The following is a 22,693-nucleotide window of genomic DNA, read 5'->3' on the forward strand; positions in this document are numbered from 1 at the left end:
CTATATAAAAGCCAAGTACGTCCAAGGATGGAATACTGCTGCCATATCTGGGCAGGAGCTGCTAAAAACAGTCTATCCAGCCTTGACAGAGTACAAAATAGACTTCGTGGCTTAGTGGGTGATGCCCTTTTCTCTACCCTGCAACCTCTCTCCCACAGAAGAGACGTTGCGAGCCTATCCTTGTTTTATCGTTACTTCCATGGCAGGTTCTCGTCTGAACTCCAATCTTTGGTCCCCCCCCTCGCCAATCTTTCACAAAAAACACCCGTCTAGCTGAATCCACTGTGAAAAATTTCCCCCACTCTTTATCTGTGCCTAAATTAAAACGTGGATTCCATGAACAAAGCTTCTTTCTTAGAACTGCACGCCTGTGGAACTCTGTTCCGTCTGCCTGCTTCCCACCTGACTAAAACTTGGATGTCTTCAAGTCCAACGTTAACAAATTCCTAATGAACCGCCCTCTTAAGTAAACACTTCATTAAATCTCCACACAAACGTACTGTACTTGCAATAACCCTTATCCCTGAGTGGCTTTCGGGCCTTGATAAGTGGTGACCACCGTGTAATATATATATATATATATATATATATATATATATATATATATATATATATATATAAATTCCAATGCAATAAAGCAAAGAAATAGGTTCTGCAATCTAGCACCCATCATAATTAATTTAATAATCAAGGAGCACAATTCGAAACCTGATTAGTTTCGTTCGCATATGTTTTTAATCACTCCCCCATTGATATATATATCTAAAATTTGATTAGTTTCGTCTTAAACACATTTCCCCACATATGTTAATAATTTTAATTTTTTTTTACTTAGGTTTCCTCACTTTCATTTTTTATCGCTTTCCCCATATGTACATGAAATATGTAAATGTCTCACTTTTCATGGGTTCCTCCTCTCATTTGTTTTATCTTTATTTTATACATAGATTTGGAACCTGATCAGTTTCGTCTTAAACACATTTTCCCACCTATGTTAACAATTTGTAATTTTTTACTTACGTTTCCCCACTTACGTTGTACATATGCCTTCCCCACTTACAATTTCAATCGCTGCTCATATATGGACGTAAAATATATAAATATCTCACTTTTCACAGTGTTCTCTTCTCATCTTTGGTATATTTTATTTTCCTCAATCTTCCTTATTCTCCTGAAGTCCCCGAAAATTGGGACGAAACGAATTTGCTAAAAAGGCCACGGGTTTTCTTTCCTTTTCTTTCAAGACATATATATATATATATATATATATATATATATATATATATATATATATATATATATATATATATATATATATATATATATATGAGAGAGAGGGGGAGTGTGTGTGTGTGTTGGTCGAAAAGGATGAAGCAAATTCTGTAGCGGAACTTAGTGTAAGAACTCAATGCGAGGTAGAACATGTATAATAGCGAAAAGAAAGAACACAACACAATATTTATTTCAACCCAAGAACGGTCCTTCTGAAACGAACTGGATATTCAGGTTCGCATCTGATTTACACACTGGAGAAATCCGCAAACAAAGTTTGCATTTATTAGAAAAACCTGTAAGAAATAAAGGAAGAAAAGGAGAAGGAAAAAAGGGGGAGTACGTTTGGAAACGAACTTAAAAAGTATGGCGATATAATAAGGGATGGGGAGGGGGAAGGGGACGAGGAATTCAAGTTGACGGGAGGAAGGAGGAAAGGGCCGTCAGTGATAGACAGACATACGAGGAGGTGGATAGAAAGAGAAAAGGAAAGGAGAAAAAAAAGCTAGAGAAACAGAAACACTGCAAAAAGATGTGACCTCTCAGGGCATTTACCGAATTGTCGCCATATTATCATTCTTTTTATTTTTTGCTCATCATTATATATATATTTATAGTCCTCGACATACAGTGCTGTTTCGTTGTATCACAACTTATCAGTGCCGCTAGACTAGCACCTCTCTCAAGACGAGGATTGAACCTCGAATCTAGAACTATCGCGTTGACCATCGGCAGTGCTACCACCGATCCACGGGAGCGGTGCCAGCAAATAACCCTGACAAATGTCTATTTTAAACAAACATTCGTCCACCACTTTTATAGTGCTCAAACTGCTTGTTTACAAAAAAACAAAGCCACGCATCTTTCAGGTAATTAAGTAGCACGTGAGATTATTTACGACAGTTCTCTACCCAAAGAGGGGGTGGGCTTAAAATTTATTTGAAGTCATCGGCATGCAGTACTGTTCGTTGTATCACAACTCATCATTGCTGCTAGACTAGTACCTCTCCCAAGCCAAAGATTGAACCTAGACCCATCGCATTGACAGTCGGCAGTTCTACCCATCGACTCACGGTAGCAGTGCCCGCAAATAACCTCGACAAATGCCGATTTTAAACAAACATGGCGGTGGTGATAATCCTTGGGACGTCTCCAGATGTTGTTGAAGTCTTGAATGTTCGTTCCAGTGTGAGTGTCGGTCAACACGTATGTTATATAATCTGGGGATTCACTGTTTTTTAAGCATTGTTGATATATGGAAAACAAATTCAAACTTTAACGGTTTTAAGACCAAAACAAGTGCAGACATTTTAATAAATAAATATATTTATTTTAATACATTTGAAATAGTTAATATGTTTTAATAAATAAATATATTCATTTATATATAAAAAAAAAAAATAATGTCTGCACTGGTTAACGTTTGCATTTGTATTCCATATATCACTTATCAAGGCCCAGAGGCCACTCGAGGATAAGGGTTAAAGAGTATACAGTGGTCAAAAGGACAATATCATAATAATCGTTAGAAGTGTAAATTTGATAAATTGGATTACTTAAGGGGAACGGCTCATCAAGAACTTGTTTACATTGGACTTGAAGACAATCATATTGTAGTCAGCTGGAAAGCAGATGAATGAAAGAGAGTTCCACAGGTGTGCAGTTCTTAGAAAGAAGCTTTGTTCATGGCATCTACGTTTAGACCAGGACTTGCCATGAAAATAACGATAAAACAGAGACACGCTCGCAACGTCTTTTCTGTGATATATATATATATATATATATATATATATATATATATATATATATATATACTCTAGCAGTTCAGCCCGGCTTTGCTTGGGCCCTATGTACTGTTCAAAATATTATGAGCGTATGTATATATATATGTATATTAAAAAGTTTGACTCATGTCTAGGTAACCTACATCTAAAATTTCAAGTCTTTAGACCCAAAATTGGCGGAGGATTTTGGTAGCGTCTGCAAAGGTCAACTCTTTACACTTTGACCGCTTGGCAGCCACATTTTCGCCCAAAAACTGATTAAAAAGCTTGCTGCATGTCTGAATACCCTTTATGTAAATTTCCAAATGTTTACACATAAAATTGGCTGAATAGTTTGCTAGAGACTGCAAAGGTTAAATCTTTTGAACTTTGACCTTTGATGTCAAATTTTCGGCCAAAAACCAATTATAAAGTTTTCCCTATGTCTGAATACACATTACGTAAAATTTCAAATGTTTAAACTAAAAATTGGCCTAGTAATTTTGTAGAGACCGCAAATTTGTTTAAACTTTGACCTCAATTTTGACCCCTTAACATTTATTGTTTTTGGCTCAAATCGAATTAAAAAGTTTGATCCATGTCCAAGTAATCTACATCTAAAATTTCAAGTGTTTAGACACAAAATTGGCGGAAGAGTTTGGTAGAGTTCTCAAAGGTCAAATTGTTGAAATTTGACCCCTTGACAACCAAATTTCTGGCCGAAAACCGATCAAAAAGATTTTCCCACATCTCAATTCCCCTTATGCCAAATCTTGAGTTCGTAGACTGAAATTGAACAGCGTAGTTTAGTAAGGAAAGTTACACACACAGACACACAGATAATTTCATTTATACATACAGCATAACCGCATTGACACACCGGTTCTCATCAGATCACCGAAGCTAAGCAACGTTGAGCCTGTTTAGTACCAGATGGGTGACCATTTGGGAATTCTAGGCGCTGTATGTGCTCTCTGCTTATCTCAGCATTTGTTTCCAGTCGTCCTGAACCTCCATTTGCAACTTGTATTCAAGGGATCTTAAGAAGAAATTGAAATTCAGTGTATCTAGTTTAATTGGCGTTTAAATGACTATAGATCAAATTTAATGCAAATCTGAAATATTTGAATTTATAATTGGGAGGTGATCGAGGACTCTACTGGATTTTTTTATACGAACTGAAACCAAGAATCATATATATATATATATATATATATATATATATATATATATATATATATATATATATATATATATATTATTTTATGTATCTATATATGGCATATTATCGTTGGCACACCAAAGTTAAGCAATGTTGAACCTGGTTAGTACCAGATGGGTGACCATTTGGGAATTCTAGGTGCTGTATGTGTTCTCTGCTTATCTCAGCATTTGTTTCCAGTCGTCTTGTACACTTCACTTGTCACTGGTATTTAACAACGTCGACTCAGGAGAGGTGTGGTTGGAGATTGCGCACCTCCTGCCGCAAAAATTTCACGTGCAGGCACCCTTTCGTGAGTATCCATAGTCTGTCAAAGACTGAAGGAGCCTGTTTACCTTTCTTGTGGTCTATTGGTTTCACTGGATTCCAGGACAAGAATTCATCTAGTCTGGTGGAGTATCCAGCTTAGTGCTATTACCTGACGTAACGTCATTTAGAGAGGGTGCACCATTCCTTATAAAAACAAATGTAGGTTAGCCATACTGAGATCTTATTTGGGCAGCGAATACTATGTGATTTTTATTATTTAGTCAGAGTTTACTTTTAGGGGACTTTATCTTCATCCCAGGTTGTCCTGACAAATACCTGTACAGAGAGACGTTAGACACTCGAGGATTGTATCTAGCATGCATTCAAGTTCTCTCCAGTAGGCATTCAAGTTCTTTCCATATACGTGTATGCGTGCGTGCATGTGTGTGTGTGTGTGTGTGTGTGTGTGTGTGTGTGTGTGTGTGTGTGTGTGTGTGTGTGAGAGAGAGATCTGATCATTTGTCGAGGACAGTTTCTTAGTTTCTCCGCGTCTTCTGAACGTTTTGAGAATGGATGTTCTGTCCTGGCAAGGCAACCAACTCCCTAGGTGTTAGACACGATCAAATGATATTCACATCCCTTACTTCTAGGAGGTCGGTATGGAACTGGCTATAATCTGCTAGCAGGTTTGCATTGTTACGGCAACATCCGTTGGCGGTATTAAATGACAGGGACCCTTTCTCTGTTGCTGAAAATTAACCTTTGTACAAAACAGTGAGCAAAGACATTTTTTTGAATAAAAATATACAATTATTTATTTTACATTTAACACTGACGGAGCATATTAACTGACTCAACGCATGTTACTAACGGCTGGCGCACAACTACTATGCGTCCATCATGCATTGAATCCTCACTTCAACTGTTTTTAACAATACTGTTATGCAGTAGGTCGAACACAAGAAAGTATTTGTAAGTTATTTATCAGTCTGTCGATCTATCTATTTATCTATGTGTATTATCGATATATCTATCGATCTAGTCATCTATCTATTTCTATATCCTTCCATCTCGATTTATCTATCTATCTATCTAACTTGAGAGATAAACAAGACATGAATATGAAAAATGTTGATAAAAACTGTCAAAATATAATAAAATCATATCATAGACAAGTTTACCGGAAGCATCTGATCAGTTGACGGAACAACGTATACGTTACCACGTGATCAAGTTAGCTGGAGATCACATTGGAGTTGGAATTTGGACGTTGAGCAGAGCGGATGGTTTAACAAGTCGTCCCCCACTTCACTGGGGAGGGAGCTGACGTGTCTCAGAATGTAAACTTAGAATTAACCACTCAAGTAAAGATATTCACTTTCCATTCTTCTGTAAATGACACCTGGAAAGTGAATAAAAACTATATAAAATACAATTAGCGTTTTTGGAGTGAATACATATTCGTTCAAACTGATTAAAGCCTCCCCTCCACGAACGAGATGAATTCTAGGTGGACCAAGACCAGGAACGACGCATGAAAATAAGGTAATGTTGAAAATACATGTATGACACACACACACACACACACACACACACACACACACACACACACACACATATATATATATGAACATTTAGACAATTATAGCATTGGTACATAAATAGACTGCAACAACATACCTTAGGATGCAGATAGTGAAGAACCACTATAGACATTTAGTGACAAGTACACACGTCAGGATGAACTCTTCGTCACAAGTACACATACTGCTGTATGATGTTGGTACACCATTATACAACATACTCCTTTATTCCTGTATGGTGATATGGTCAACCATTACATAGCAATACAATTGAAATTCAATTCTGCTCTCATTTTTCATTGAAAGAAAGAGAAAGGGAGAGAGGGGGCGAGATGCATACATAACAGGCTTGGTGACTTGGTTGAGTTTTCATAAACAGCTGTCAATCTGATTACATAAACAATCTCAGGTCGCACAGGTCATCTGTCACTCTGAGCCAAGCTGATATGCGCTGACACTTTGAAATATCTGCCTTTGCCTGTACCTACGCATCTCCCCATGTGTATAGAACAAACCTGGCACAAGGTTGATTAATGCAGAAGCCCCCAGCTCCCCCCCAAAAGAAACTTCTCCATTGCGGCACGAATACAGTGGTTAGCCATACTGAGAAGATCTTATTTGGACTGTGAACACTATGGGATTTTGAATATTCAGTCAGGGTTTACTTCTATAGGAAAAAGTATCGTCATGCCAGGTTGTTCTGACAATCTCCTGTACAGTGAGACCTTAGAAATTCGAAGATAACGTCTAGTACGTATTCAGGTTCTCTTTATATACGCATGTGTGGTGTGGTGTGGTGTGGTATGGTGTGTGTGTGTAGTATGCGCTTGTATGTAGTTTGTGTAGTGTGTGTAGTCTATGTATGTAGTGTGTACGTGTGTGTGTATGTAGTGTGTGTAGTGTGTTTATGTAGTATGTGTCGTGTGTGTGGTGTGTAGTGTGTGTGTGTGTGTGTGTGCGTAATATGCATGTACGTTTTAGAACATTTCACGAGTGCTATTTAATAAAAGAAGACATTGATGTGTATATCTTTCAAATTTCCCTGACTTACGCTTCCAGCTATGCATCTATAACCAATTTATCAATTGAGATTTACGGCAGTTAAACACACGAGTAACATTTAATTTAAATTAAAGATAAAGAGAGTTTATATGATGATTGCTGACAGATTACATAGATCGGACAACAATGACGAGAAACAATTGCCAGCAACGGCGAAAACAAATACATTAAAAACAAACAAAAACCCATTTCGAATGTACGATTGCTTTTATTTGATAATTGTAACGCAATAAACCGGCATTTACAAGACTTGAAAATCCTTTAAAAAGGAATTCCAAAGAATTTCTTTGCCAATAATTGTTATCTTGCGTTTGCAAAAGTTCACGTTTTACTTATTAATTATCCTCGGTTGGCATACTTATGTCTTGAAACACGATTTCTTTTTAAGAATCTACGTCGCAGAAAAGAAAGCGCCATTGTCTTCGTAATTATCCCCAGTAGCGAATAAATAAAGCTATTCATATATACTTTACGATGCCAAATATTTACTCGATGTTTATATGTATTTTTCTTCTTTTAAATTCTTGCTCTTTCTTCTACACTGATATATACTCACACACACACACACACACACACACACACACACACACACACACACACACACACATATTATGTGTTTAAGCAGCATGTTTTCATTCAGACAGGAATTGTTAAATAGCACGGAATGTTCTTGTTTAATAAGCTTTCCTTGTAGTTTTTCAATTTTTCTAACTTTTTTCTCAGTTGTAAGCAAGTTCCTTAGTCGTCTTGGTCCATTTTTTTTTCTTTGAAAGTACTTTCGACTGAGTTTTCAACAGTCCTCATCGGACAGTTTTAACTATTGTTCGTTTAAAATCCTAGTACTTTTATATGCTTCAGTTAAAGTTATATTTAAGTTTCTTGAACTAGTGAAGTGTCTCACGTGTAAAAAAAAAGAAACAACAAAAAAACACAGATTCGGCAGAAAACAAGAAAGACAATTAGAAAAATTGAAAAACTGCAAAGAGAGCTTATTAAGCAAGACCAATTCGTGCTATTTAACAATACTTGTTTGAATATATATATATATATATATATATATATATATATATATATATACACACACATAAGAAAAACAATCAAGGTAATGGGAATGAACTGTTTACCTGATACAAGAGTAAACGTAAATATAATCTAAATATTAATATTTCCATATTAATCCCCACCAAATAAAAAAGCTCAATACAAACACAATAGAGAGTAGAGCTTGTTATAGGAGAAAAGAAATTAAAACTGTAAATTAAAATTTACAATTAAATTCATTGCTCAACAGAATACTCTAAAAACAATTTCTGAAGTCCTTATTCTGCGGAGTTTAAAAGAATGCTATTCCTGCTATTCTTCTCATCAGAGGACAAAAAGAAGTTAGCAAATTATAATTGCAGCAGAGCTAGAATTTGCTGGGTTAAGCATTAACTGAAACAGCAATTTATGATAGTTAGTTATAACTAGGGCTATGACAACAGAATATTCTTTTCATTGTTTTGACTCTCGAGTATATATCCGACACAGTTAGACGCAGTTAATCAATCGAGAACCACATCACTCTATATAAAAGCATATAAGATATTAACGGATACACACTCGAGAGTCAAAACAATGAAAAGAATATGCTGTTGTCATAGCCCTAGTTATGACGTCATACGATGTGATAGGATTAAAAGTCCAACCTGCGAATATGCGGGGTGGTGAATGGGGAATTGTGAACAGCTGAGGGTATTCTGTGGTCAATTTTACTGTTTCTCACGGAAGGAAATATTCTACTTTTTTATCACAGCAAGAATTTTCGCATGCAAAACAATGCTCATTTGCGTAAGAGAAATCTTGTTACTACACAAAAATAACAAGATGCTCTTTGGACCAAGATCAAAGTGTAGTATCTGTTCTTCAGTTCTCTTCTTTAAGTTTTGTTCCTTTTCTCTACGTTAAAAAACGACCCTGGTGTCTAACTCTGTCCTGGGGGGAGACATTTTAAATAGAAGCCCTCATGAATTTATTTTGTTGACCTATATGATCGCTGCTACATTTTCTCCACAGTAAAAATTGACCTTGCACCTGACTTTGTTCTCGATGGAGAAGCAAGGAAATAAGAGCTGGTGCTGGATTATTGACCATTTCTAAACGAGATTCTTTGTTCTTTTTAATGCTTTCAGACTCCAAGAGCTCCAGAAGCAAATGGTTGGCGGTGAAGCAGCCAATAACCATGAAGTGAAAGAAAGAAGGAAAAAGAAAATCAAATTTGCTGAAGAAAGGAAAGCAAAACTTGCAGGTGAATATTTTGCAGACATTTTCTACCCATCTATTATTATTGTTGTAATTATTATTATTATCACTAGCTGGGGGGAGGGGGGCATTCGGCTTTCCCCGGTCGTAAAATACGTTTAAATATGATATTTTAATTTGTCTAGATTTCATATATATTATTATAGAGTCGTGATTTTAAATGTGAAAAAAAAATATTTGGGTGCCATCAGCTAGAATCGAAACCGAAAGCAAAACTGTAGCATTCAGAGCTGGTGACGTTACCACTGTACCAATGTGACACGCATATGAACTGATTAAAAGTAAACTAAGATGAATGTATAAAATGTATAACGATTTTTTTTCAATTTTGACCCCTTAAAAACTATTTTAACCGGCTAATAACCAATAAAAGAGCAGTCTATAAAATCCAATCATTTGAGGTCCCTAGCGCAGCTCTGCGACTCTTTGTTTCAGAAGAGATAGAGTTTGAAAATATGGAAACAGGCTGACAGACAGACAGACATAGTGAGTTTTATAAATTAGATTATTATTTTTCTTTACTCACAAGGTGTAGTCACACAGGCCATCATCAAGGATTTCTTTGAGAACAACTTGTGGCATTCTCTGGAGTCTGGGCGACAACACGTCTCTCCAGTACTCGCCACCTCTTCAATAACCTTTGCAAATGAATTTGCTTTATCGCAACAGCCGTTTACTGTTGATTTCTTGTTGGCGGCAACCATTGGTCTTCACTTGAATTTATTATTATTATTGCTATTGATGATGATGATAATGATGGCATTATGAGTCGCATCTTCCGCTTGGTATTTTTCTCTTTTTTTTTTTCATTTTTCTTAAACTTTTTCTTCTAGGGGATGGGACATCCAACCAGATGTCTGACATTTAACCCTATTTTAGTGAGTCCAACCAAGAGATCTTTTCAGGATTCTAGCCGTCCCTTTCAGTGCAATCGTTTGTATTTCACTTGCACTTGGTTCACCGGGTATGCTTGCTATGTACTTTTTAAAGTTCTTTTTCATAAGCCCAGTTGCTCCTATGATGACTGGTATAATTGAAACGTCTTTTAATTTCCAATTTCGTTTCATATCATACATAAGTCCTTGATACTTTGTTATCTTTTCCCTCTCAGCTCTGTTAAGCCCTGTATCATTGGGTACACTGACCTCTATTACGGTTGCTTTTTTTCTTTGCTCTGTCCCAAATCACTATATCTGGTTTAACAGCTGCGTTTTCTAGATATGTAGCAGTAGGGGTTATGTAGTCATAGTGAATAGTGTAGTTGTCATTATTGCGAACCCACGTGACTTATATTTTGTCACTCCTTCCGATCCAGGGCAAGTTGGTTGATGGGCGTCCAACTGTTGAAACATGTCCAATCAAAAACATTTTCTCTCCACCTCCTCCTTTGCTTTCCTCCACCTTTTTTGCTTTCTAACATATCCTCCAAGCATAACTTTAACAGGCCAGTAGTTGATCGTTTGACATGGCTGAAAAGTTTAAGTGTTTTACTTTTGGAGTTTATCAAGTAGAGGGGGTAGAGAAGTAGTTTGACGGAGGGTGAATATTTTTTTTTCTTGATCAGACGATGTCCCGGAATGAAATGCATTGCGCGATTTTGAAACACTTCAATGCGATGGGCGGGTGTTTTAGTCCATGTGATACAATCAAGACCATATAAAACTACTGGGAGGACATAATTACGGGAACTTTTATTTTAACAGTTATCGGCATCCTTTTTGATTTTCAAATGGTGCTGTGTTTTTGGAAAGAAAGTTTTTTTTCTAATGACACAATGGTATTCAGCATCTAGACTATACAGTTTGAAGCTGGAATTGGCTTTCCGGGTGCATGCCTGGGTGGGTGATAACTAGGGCTGTGACAAGAGAATATTTTTATCATTGTTTTGACTCTCTAGTATATATCCGACACAGTTACGTACAGTTAATCAATGGAGAACCACATTACTCTATCTAAAAACATAGAAGATATTAACTGATACATACTCGAGAGTCAAAATAATGTAAAGAATATTCCCTTGTTATAGCCCGAGTGATGAGTAGTCCTGGAGTTCTTTTCCTCCTTCGTGGTAAGGGTTCGAGCCTGCCTGCCACCACTTTTATTTATTTATTTATTTTTTTGCTCAACATACACCTCCAAACACCCGGGTAACGCCGGGCACCCAGGGTAGTTAGTATCAAAATAAAAGTGAAATCCTTAAGTGATTCTTCTGCACAAAGAGGCAAAAGACACACGAATTCCATAACGGGGAAAATTTGAAAATACTTTTATTTTTAAAAATTTTATTATTGTTGTTATTGTAGTAAGGAGCTAGCCAGAGAGCTGAAAGAAATATCGAAGATGAAAAAAAATGAAGATAATGCCTATAATAGTAGGAGTGCTAGGAACAATTCCAAAACTTAGAAAAATAATGAGAGAAATTGGAACCAGAGGAATGGCTGCAAAGATACAACAAATAACAATAATGAAAACAGCTGAAACATCAAGGAAAACCCTTGAATGTGGAGACCAATACACATGAGCCACATGCACGGGCCGGACAAACCGCTGCAGAGGCAAAACATGAAGAAGTGTTACATGAAACCAAGAATATTGAAGCTGCATATCATCGCCCCCCCCTCCACACCAAAGAATGATGCCAAATAGTTGAGAAGGGTCAAAGAAGATGGAAAGACCAAGGAGAGAGCACTGATCAGACCTCTGCTAGACAAGTGCGAAGAGAAGTGGGACCTTGGGGAGGCTTATTATCACTCAAATTCCAGGAGAGACCAATGGCTGCTGCCAGTGAGAAATCATTGGTAAGCAGCTGTTGCGATAACGCAAATTCATTTGCAAATGTTATCAAAAGAGATGGAGAGTACTAGACATCTGGGGAGACTTGTTGTCACTCATCTTCTAGGGAACACCACAGGTTGTTTTCAAGGAGAGATATTTGATGCCCTGAGTGAAAGCTCCTTGTGAGTTGCTAATAATAATTGGAGAGGAATACCCCAGAAGAACGAGAAAACTCGAAACTAAACTATATAGTAGAAACCTAATTAAAGTTATAAGCACATGGACAGTGTCACTAGTAAGATACTCTAGACCGTTTATAGATTGGATCAAAGAAGAACTAAGGAATCTCGATCAGAAGACAAGGAAACTCATGACTATGCACAATGCACTACACCTAAAGGATGATACTGACTGACTATATGTGAAAAAGGAAAGACGGGGGAAGAGGACTGTTTTGTATTGAAGGCTGCGTAAATGGCACAAAAAAAGAATTAACAAAATACATAATGCAGAAAGCAAAAAAAATAATTACCACAGCAAGAGACACTGAAGAAACAGAAGAGACAAGGAATAAGACGAGGAAAGAAAAATTGGCAGAGAAAAAGTTACACTGACGATTCATAAAGATTAAAAAAGATGAGTCTAACGAAAACACTTGGACATGGCTACAAAAAAGAAACGTAAACAGAGAAACTGAATCTCCAAGATAACGCGATTAGAACCAACCACATCAGAGCAAAGATAAACACGACACAAGAAAACAGCAAATGCAGACTCTGTGGACAGAGAGACGAAACAATAAATCATATAATAATCGAATACAACAGACTAGCCCAAAAAGAATATAAAAATAGACACGATCAAGTAGGAAGGCAGTACACTGGTAGTTATGAAGGCAACTGCGTCTTGAACACCCAGACAAATGGTTCAAACACAATCTGTTAGCAGTACTGGAAAACGAAAAAACACAAGATCCTACGAGGCATAGATGTACAAACGGACAAACCCATCGAAACAAGAAGAACGGATGTTATAATTGTTAAGAAGGAAAAGTTCTGCCAGATTGTAGATTTTGCCGTTCCAGCAGACCACAGAGTGAAGATCAAGAAGACAGAAATGTGAAGCAAATACACAGAACCGGTCAGAGAGCTCAAAGGGATCTGGAAGTCAAGATAACACCACTAATATTAGGAGCACTAGGAACAATGCCAAAAAACTTTGAAAAAAGAATGGGAGAGATTGGAATCAAAGGGATAGCTGAAAAGATACAACGGATAACAATAACGAAAACTGCAGAAATATTAAGGAAAATCCTTGAATGCGGAGACTAACACACATGAGCTACATACAAACTGAACATAAAACACAAAAACAGACATCACACAGAATCATGAAAACTTAAACTGTACAATTATAAGTTAAACCACCCTGACCCCTGCCTTCCGTCCCTCCCATTTTTTTTCATGTCACCACAAACTAGTGCCACACCAAATAAGTGAGGAGGGTCAAGGAGGACGGAAATATTTTTTAATATTACAAAAAGAAAAAATATAAATAAATCATTCCATTTTTCTATAATAAAAAAAGGAGAAAGAAAAAGAAAGCTATAAATAGTTCATAATATATTTTTTTATGATACTAAAAACAAATTTACCCAATTTGATTACTTATTTTAATGCAACTGCGCTATAATAGCTAAGATCCTGGGTATGACCTTAAACAATATCCGATGGTGAGGCCCCAGCTTGCGGGCTTTGGGGAGTGTGGAGCTACCTCTTAATTGCCATTGTTCCCAGATTCATTCTGACCCGGAGTGGTAGTACCTGTTAGGGTCCCAACTATAGGTTAAATAGAAACAGACTTGGGGAAAAAAATATATATATTCTATTAAAAAAATTTTCTTCAAAATCACTGGATTTGCCATTAAATAACCTGAAAAGGGTTGATATGCCGTAAAACAAAAACAACTAACCAAATAATAGCTAAATTTGGAAAACGAAAAATCGATTTAAAAAAAAAACGTTGGTATGTACTGACTTTTTGTGTCATTTCAACTATAAGCATTGATATCTACTTAATTGCATGTCGGATGTACTTAAATATAACCGCATTAAAAAAACACGAGTTTTCGATTTTTATCGTAAAAAAATGTTCTTGCCATATTTCTTTGGGAACATGTGACATGATAGGGGAAGTAACTCATAATTTATTTAATAATTGGCAATAGTTATACACTGTTTACCTCCCTTTGGTACTCTCTGGTATATTTAAGCCAAATATTTTATTTTCGTTAATTTTCGTCAAAAAATGTTTTCTTTAATGATATTTTTCTACCTTATCGTTTTTCGTAGTTTTTGGATATATTAATTACTGTGACATAACAATAAAGTAGATAGCATTGGTTTGTCTTGAAATGCAATGTTAAAAATTTCGAATTTCGCTATTATATTGCAGTTGCACTGAAATCTTTAACTAAAACTGCAAGTCTGGTTTAGTAAGCAAAATATTTGGTTTCACTTTCTTCCTTTTTGTACTTGGACTTCTCCGAACAGGTTCTTTCCAAGAATTTCCAAGAATTACCAAGAATTACCCATCTGTTGTGAAACGAAGTTCTATAGCGGTGCTTCTCAATTAAATACAACACAGCCATTTTTATGTTAAATATTTTTTTATTGGGCACCGCTTTCAGCGGATTTGGAGTCGCCTATTCTTCTGCATCGCCTATGAATCAATAAGAATTTAATATTTGACTTAAAAATGACTGTGTTGTAGTCAAATGGGAAGCACTCTCGTAGTATTGTGTTTCACAGTATTGTGTAATTCTTGGATAGAAACTCTGCTTATAGAAGTCAAAGTACAGAGAGAGATAGAGATAGAGAGATAGATAGATAGAGAGATAGATAGATAGAGAGAGAGAGAGAGAGAGAGAGAGAGAGAGAGAGAGAGAGAGAGAGAGAGAGAGAGAAATGAAAATCATTTACGGTAGCAGTAACTAGACGAGTATTTTTCTTTCCTTTTTTTCTCTCTTCTTTCCTTTTTTTTTTGGTTTTTGTTTTAGATAAACTGGAAATTTCAGTGGATCAAATTGTGTGCTATCAGTGAAGCTACTAAAACAGCTTCTGGGTATTTTTAAAAAATAAAAACATTGAAATCGCAAATGTTATTTTGATTGAATTTCAAAATATTATTTAATTGATTGTTTTGGTTTAAATATTTAAAAATCGTATTTTGCTGCACTTAATTCTTCCTTTTAATTCTTTTCGTTAATTGGAATTATAATGGACTAGCTGACGTACACATCTATGTTCGGGGTTCAAAAGTTGCCCTTTCCTATATTTCAACACAGTTTGGATCGGTGCCATGATACAAACTCGTAAGCGATAAAACTTACTTGTTAGAAACGTGTATTTTGTTCTTCTGGTTTGGGAATGTTTTGGATCAAATAGGTTTTAAGGATCCCAGAAAATAAAAAAAAGAGACAAATTTGGGTCTACACCGGTTGATTTTCGATGCATTTAAACAAGCAGAACAAATACATTTTCTGTCACAAAGTCAATTTTTAATATATATATATATATATATATATATATATATTTTTTTTTTTTTTTGGGGGGGGGGTCCTTAAAACCTAACTGATCCCACATTTTATTTATTTATTTAGCTGGAGAGACATAAATTACAATCTCTATCTCTACTTTTATATAAAAGTCACTTTGTGTGTGTGTGTGTGTGTTCCTTCCTCATAGGTTCCGAAACTGCTGAGCCTATGTTTTGCAAATTTCACACAAAGGTAATTTATATGCCTGGCAGTGTTCTTAGATAAGTTTTGTACAGAAATTCATCCGATAAGTATCGAAAATCGAAAAACTTCGACCTTAAAAATATTCTTTCTTCTATTATAGATAAAAACTATTTTTACAGGGAAATATTTTACGTTACACCAGCGTCACTTTGGCCAATGTAACGTAAAATATTTCCCTGTAGAAATTCTTATTTTTAATCTATAAGAGAAGAAAGACTATTTTTAAGATCGTCAAGCCCAAATATCAGCTGACGTGATATTGTAAACAAACACAGACGGAATTTGATGAACGACATTATCATTATTATATTTTAATTAGTTTTGTGAATTAGTTCACTGGCAAATTATTCCTCGTAATATATAATAATCAATAGCGTATTAATTCTCTAATAATACATATGCAATCTGCATAAATTAAAATATCATGTTTAAGCGTATTGTACGCCCGGGCAACACCGGGCGTCCAGCTAGTTAATGAAATAACTCGGAAATAAAGTTTTCTCTTTACAATAACTCTTGCATAAGACGTGGTGTCCACTCCAACAGAATAGAACTCGTGTTTCTAACAAGTAATTCAGCAAGGGATTATGACGTAAGGGATAAAGTACTAAGTAAAATTCACTTTTAAGCAACACTCTGCTGGGGGTTACAGGTTCAATCTTCAGTAAAGGCGATACTAAAAATACAATTGCAAATTATATATATCTTCTACCCGATCATGGCCAACGAAATATTACTCTTATGGATTAAATAAAGGATTCCGTTCGAAATTCCATGCAGATTCCAGAATTCGACAGAGAAATTCTCGAGTTCAACAAGCTGCATCTGAAGAAGATCAGAAGTTGCATTACATGCTCTCGTTCCGTCAGCCATGACTGAGTAGAAGTTTTAAATAATTCGCTGTTCTATACTTAGTATTGCCTGCACTGAGGATTGAACTTTCAACCTCCAGAAGAGCGTTGCTTAGAGATGATTACTACCGCCGCACTTCACCCGCCATTCCATGGAAAACAAAGAATACAATTACTTAAGACTTCTATTTGATCATGTCTGACAGAACGAGAGCATGCTACCCCTTTGGATGAAATACATGATTTCTGAGTTTGGCAAGATAGTGTTTCGTACAGGGGGAAAGATGGTGTCTTCTTATTTTTAATCAATGTTTCATATTTACGACACATCAGCCATTTGGGGGGCGGTTATAAACTAAAAGCAGAACGTACCTTTTCATATCTTCTTCACATTTCTTGACCTTGTCGGCTACCCTGAAACAAAAGTTCATAACAACAACGCAAATCTCCTTCTCTGAACAATTGGGATTTATTTGCTTCATAGTCGAATGTCGTGCACTTGTTCTCTGCCTACCCTTAGAAGGAGGGTGGAAATTTCTCTATTGGTTCATTTTCCATACCTCTCGTTCCTCCATAAGAATATTCATTTTCCAACGATTGCATTTGTCGGACTCTAAAACTCAAACTGGAGACTGTAGACTGACTCTAAGCACATGCTCCCGCCTTTTTATATTGGGATGGAGTGTGTGTGTGTGTGTGTGTGTGTGTGTGTGTGTGTGTGTGTGTGTGTGATCTCTGACCGGATGCACCTGCAGTTAAACACGTTCACAATACGTCAGGGTGGTGTCGCCGGGTTGGATAAGTCTTAACTTTTTGACCGCCATGGCACCCAACAACATCTCGTTCTAATTGCGCTATTTGTATGAGCTCTATAATAGTAGTCCACAGAAGAGATGTTGCGAGTTTGTCTCTATTTTATCGTTATTTTCAAGGCAAGTGCTCAACTGAGTTCCAATCTATGATCCCCCCTCACCAAACTTTTACAAGAAACACCCGTTTAGCAGAAAATACCATCACTAATTTCCCCCACTCTTTATCTGTGCCTAAACCTAAACGTAGATTCCATGAGCAAAGTTTATTTCTTAGAACTGCACGCCTATGGAATTGTCTTCCGTTTTTCTTGCTATCCAGCTGACTACAATATGGTTATCTTCAAGTCTAACGTAAACAAGTTTTTGATGAGCCATTCAATATAAGTTAACAAATTTACCGAATTTCCATTACTAACGATTACTATATTGTCCAATTTCTACTGTACACTCTTTAACCCTTATCCTCGAGTGGCGTCTTGGCCTTGATAAGTGGTGATGCATATGTAAAAAAAAAGTCGGAGGCTGCATAGGTCGAAACGTTGTGTTCAGAAGTTTTTGCATATGTAAAGGAATTTAACAAATGGAAAAACGGAATTTAAACTGCAGAAGTACCAAACATAGTGTTCTTTGATGCCGTACGCCACAAAACTTTGTTTATTTCTGTATAAGAAATGAAATGAGATCACCATCATCTAAATATCTGTTTGCTCTCCTTTGTCTAAAATTTTTACTTGGTTCCATAAGCGTAAGTGGTTTCCCTTTTCCCACCATATGACTTTTACTTTCTTGGTTTTGCATTTTCACCCCAAGCAGGGCATAGTGCCACTTTGATGTAAGGGCAATACTTTCTGGGGCATAATTTGCAGGAATACTATGTAGGAAGTTGGGCAACAAATACCTGTTTTACATTACACTTGAACTTCTGCATGTCAGTACAGTCAGGGAAACAGGAACCCGAGAGAAAATTCCAAAGTCTAGCAATCCTAAGGAAGGAACTATTAGAGTAGAAGGCTTTCTGGCATCTGGGGGATCTTTACTGTGAAGGAGTAGAATTTTGCTGCTTGTAGGGTTTGTTGGAGGTATTTACGTTGAGGGGGTACAAGTGCTTGTAGTTCGTCGGAGCACCTTCTTTTTAAATTCTTGTAAAACAGGCAGAGGAATGCAACATTTCGTCGATGGGTAGGAGGTTGAAGCCTAGCTAATAATGAGGGACCTATTAAGTTAGCCACTCTCTTTTGAACCTTGTCGAAGAGTGAGATACTAGTAGCAGATGCACCAGCCCAAATGTGGCAATAATACTCCCTACATGCGCAAATTGTGGCCTTGTAGAGATACAGGATACTCTCAGGCATAAGTGACTTTCTGAAACGTCACTTTAAAAAAAAATTTTTTATTACATTTTCACCCCAAACAAGGCACATTGCCACTTTGATGTAGGGGGCTACTATCAGGGACATAAGCTACAGGGGTACTATGTGGGGAGTTGGGCAGCAAGATGTCGTTTCAGCTTACACTTAAACTTCTGCATGTCAGTACAGTTGGGGAAGCAGGAACCCGGAAGAGAATTCCAAAGTCTAGCGGTTCTGAGGAAGAAACTACTGGAGTAGAAGGCTCTCTCACATCTAGGGATTTCAACTGTGAAGGGGTGGGATTTTGCTGCTTGTCGGGTTTGTCGAGGGTATTTACGTCGAAGGGGTACAAGTGCTTGCAGTTCGTTGCAGCATTCACCGTTAAAGTACTTGTAGGACAGGCAGAGGGATGCTACGTTTCGTCGATGGGACAGAGACTGAAGCTTAGATGACAGTTCAGGACCTATCAGGTTGGTGACTCTCTTTTGAACCTTGTTTAGGAGTGAGAGACTAGTAGCAGATGCACCGGCCCAAATATGACAACAATACTCCATACATGGGCGAATGGTGGGCTTATAGAGGTACAGGATACTTTCGGGCGTTAGTAGCTTTCTAGCACGGTAGAGAGAGCCTACCTTTTTCGCAGCGGTCCTGGCAGTGTTCTCAATGTAATTGTTCTAACTCGTGTTTCCTGTGAACGTTAGGCCGAGGAGTTTTAAAGATGTGCTTTCAGATAAAGAGACTTTGGCCATTGCTGCTGGTGGTAGAGAATCTTTTTGTAGTTATTGAAGAAAACAGGTTTAGTCTTGGCAGCATTGAATGTGACCATCCATTTTTCTCTCCATTCCACTACAGATTGGAGGTCGTCCTCTAGTGTTTCTGCCATTTCTTGAGATATGTGTTCATTTGTTTTCCTGTCGTGTCTGTTATAGAGCGTGGTGTAATCAGCATATATACCCATCTCGCAAACAATTTTGTCAGGGAGGTCATTTATGAATATTAAGAATAATAGCATCCTTAGTAATGACCTCAACGTATTCGTTCTAACTTATGTTCGCTGGGCTATAACTGATTTTTCAATATCTGTACGCAGAAAAAGATTCGAAGATTTCATGAGACGAACCGTTGTGCAAATATCACTCAAAATGAAACAGGAATCCAAATAATACAAATTATCACTCTTCATCTAAAAAAAATGATGTAGTACGTGTTTACAGATAATGTTCATCAGTGAGAGGGTGTTTTTACTTCATTTTATTTGTTTTTAATTTTTGTGTGAACAACTGGTGTTGCGTCGAATGCATACATAAGCATGAAAGGCCTGCGGAAGAAAAGAAAATTAATCTATCTACATGAAACAAAGAGTGTTTCGAAACGACAAAGCTTCGAACAAGTTCATCGCGTTCAACTTCAAAGGATTGAAATTACCTTCTTCATTAATCTTCGTGGAAGTTTTCTCTTTACGCTTTCTTTGAGCTTTCGTATTAGAGCGTTCTATTCTATACGCGATGATAATAACGCCAGCTTCTTTAAATGAATTTTAGTACTGAACAAAAAGAAAAAAAAACACCATCTTCATCATTTGGTTCGAATTCTAAATGGATGACGAGATGAAAGCAATGAGCACATTTTGAATCGTCTTTATTATTGTACTTTATAGGCAACATTATCGAATCTCTTTAAAGTTCAAAAGTAAATCCTACGTTGTGTTTATGGCACATGAGTCCAAAACATGATTGTTTTTCCTTGCATGTGTGAGTTTAATTTAGAAAACACCATATATATATATATATATATATATATATATATATATATATATATATATATATATATTTTAGTCATCGACATACAGACCTGTTTCGTTGTTTCACAACTCATCAGTGCCGCTAGACTAACACCTCTCCCAAGCCGAGGATCGAACCTAGAACTTATATATATATATATAAAAGTATAAGTATATATATATATATATATATGTATTTTTTTACATGATGGATGTGTTGGGGATATATATGTATATGATGGATGTGTTGACGATTAATCGGAATCGGGAATCGAAAAAATCGGAAGATTTGGAGGTATCGGAATCGGTATCGGAATCGAAAAAAATTGACGCATGTTTTCCGATGCCAAAACGATTCTTTTAACTGTCTTTTTTTATTTGATATTTTTTTAAGTAAAATCTTCTATTGCTGGTAATAATGATGAAGTAATAATCATTTATCGATTTTATAATATCAGTAAAGCTAAAATCGATAGATCACTCACCACAAGTGTATTTTGGCGGTTAGAAAAAATATCTGCAGATTTAACATGCATTGTTTTTTGTAGAGCGGGGAAAATAACAATCTTATAGTTAAATAATTAGAGATGTAAAAGAATTGGAATCGGTAATCGTATCGGAATCGGGAATTTAGCACAGAATCTGTAATTGTTTTGGTATCGGGAAAAATATTGGAATCGTCCCATCACTAATATATATATATATATATATATATATATATATATATAATGAACACACCTGTCGATTTTGACGCATGAGCCACAATAACTAAGTTGCTTGAAAATCCACAGATGGTGAAGGCTTAATGTAGAACCAAACACACTTTTTAGTATTACCGCTAACCTTTGTCGTTGGAGATGACTACCACAGGACAGAGTATAGAGTAGACCGCAGATTTTTACATCACTTTGCTTCTCCTAGATACATGTCTTAACTAAGACTTGGGATGCATCTCTCCTAATGAATTAATGCACCCTGGAAATTTCTACGACTCGGCGCGGTACATACAGCGTCTAGCATTCCCAGATGGTCACCCATCTGGTACTGGCCAGGCTCAACGTTGTTTAACTTCGATGATCTGGCGAGAATAGGTTTGTCAATGTGAGTGTGCCTTATACCAAGATAAGCGGATAGGTTAGGGTTAGGGTTAGAGAGCACATACAGCGCCTAGCATTCCCAGATGGTCACCGGTGTGTCAACGTGATTGTGCTCTGTCTCTCTCTCTCTCTCTGTATCTCTCTCTCTCTCTCTTTATATATATATATATATATATATATATATATATATATATATATATATATATATATATATATATATATTACAATAGAAAAATGCGAGCATGAAAAGTAATCTGGTTAAGCTTAAACATGGAAAAGTAAAGGACCTGTTGTTAAAACTGGAAAAGAAAAAGATATTCTAGTATAAAAATATAATAAATTTATAGCTTAAAATGTTGCAGTATTAACAATTGATTACTTAATGTTATAAATTGAATTTAAAAAAAATAATTCTTAATGCCGCAATATTTTTAGTTATGAATTTATTATATTTTTTTTCGAGAATATCTTGTCTTTTTCTTTTCCAGTTGTAACAACTAGACCTTTACTTGTGCATGTTCAAGCTTAATCGTATTACTTTTCATGCTCGCGTTTTTCTATTGTAATATATATATATATATATATATATATATATATATATATATATATATATATATATATATATATATATATATATATATATTTATATAATTATTATTTAACGAGAATCGTCAAGCTCCTCTAAGAATATTAAAGAATGGGCAATGTCTACGGAATTATAACTAAGCGTTTATACAATGTTCACAACTTCTGTTCGCGTGAACACTCTAGC

At 36.2% G+C, this 22,693-nt stretch overlaps 1 protein-coding gene and 1 pseudogene across 1 annotated transcript in view; both read left to right on the plus strand.

Moving 5' to 3' along the window:
* Positions 1–22,693, plus strand: part of LOC145252797 (osmotic avoidance abnormal protein 3-like) — a 2,582,558-nt gene that overhangs the window by 1,516,930 nt on the left and 1,042,935 nt on the right. The window contains exon 11 of the mRNA XM_080112744.1: positions 9,323–9,438. Coding sequence (XP_079968870.1) covers positions 9,323–9,438 — 116 coding nt within the window. The remainder of the gene's footprint in view (positions 1–9,322; positions 9,439–22,693) is intronic.
* On the plus strand, positions 3,889–4,005 carry LOC145253130 (5S ribosomal RNA; annotated as a pseudogene).

The sequence above is a fragment of the Euprymna scolopes genome, chromosome 29, assembly GCF_053919585.1.
Source record: "Euprymna scolopes isolate OS-2025 chromosome 29, ASM5391958v1, whole genome shotgun sequence".
Taxonomy (NCBI): domain Eukaryota; kingdom Metazoa; phylum Mollusca; class Cephalopoda; order Sepiida; family Sepiolidae; genus Euprymna; species Euprymna scolopes.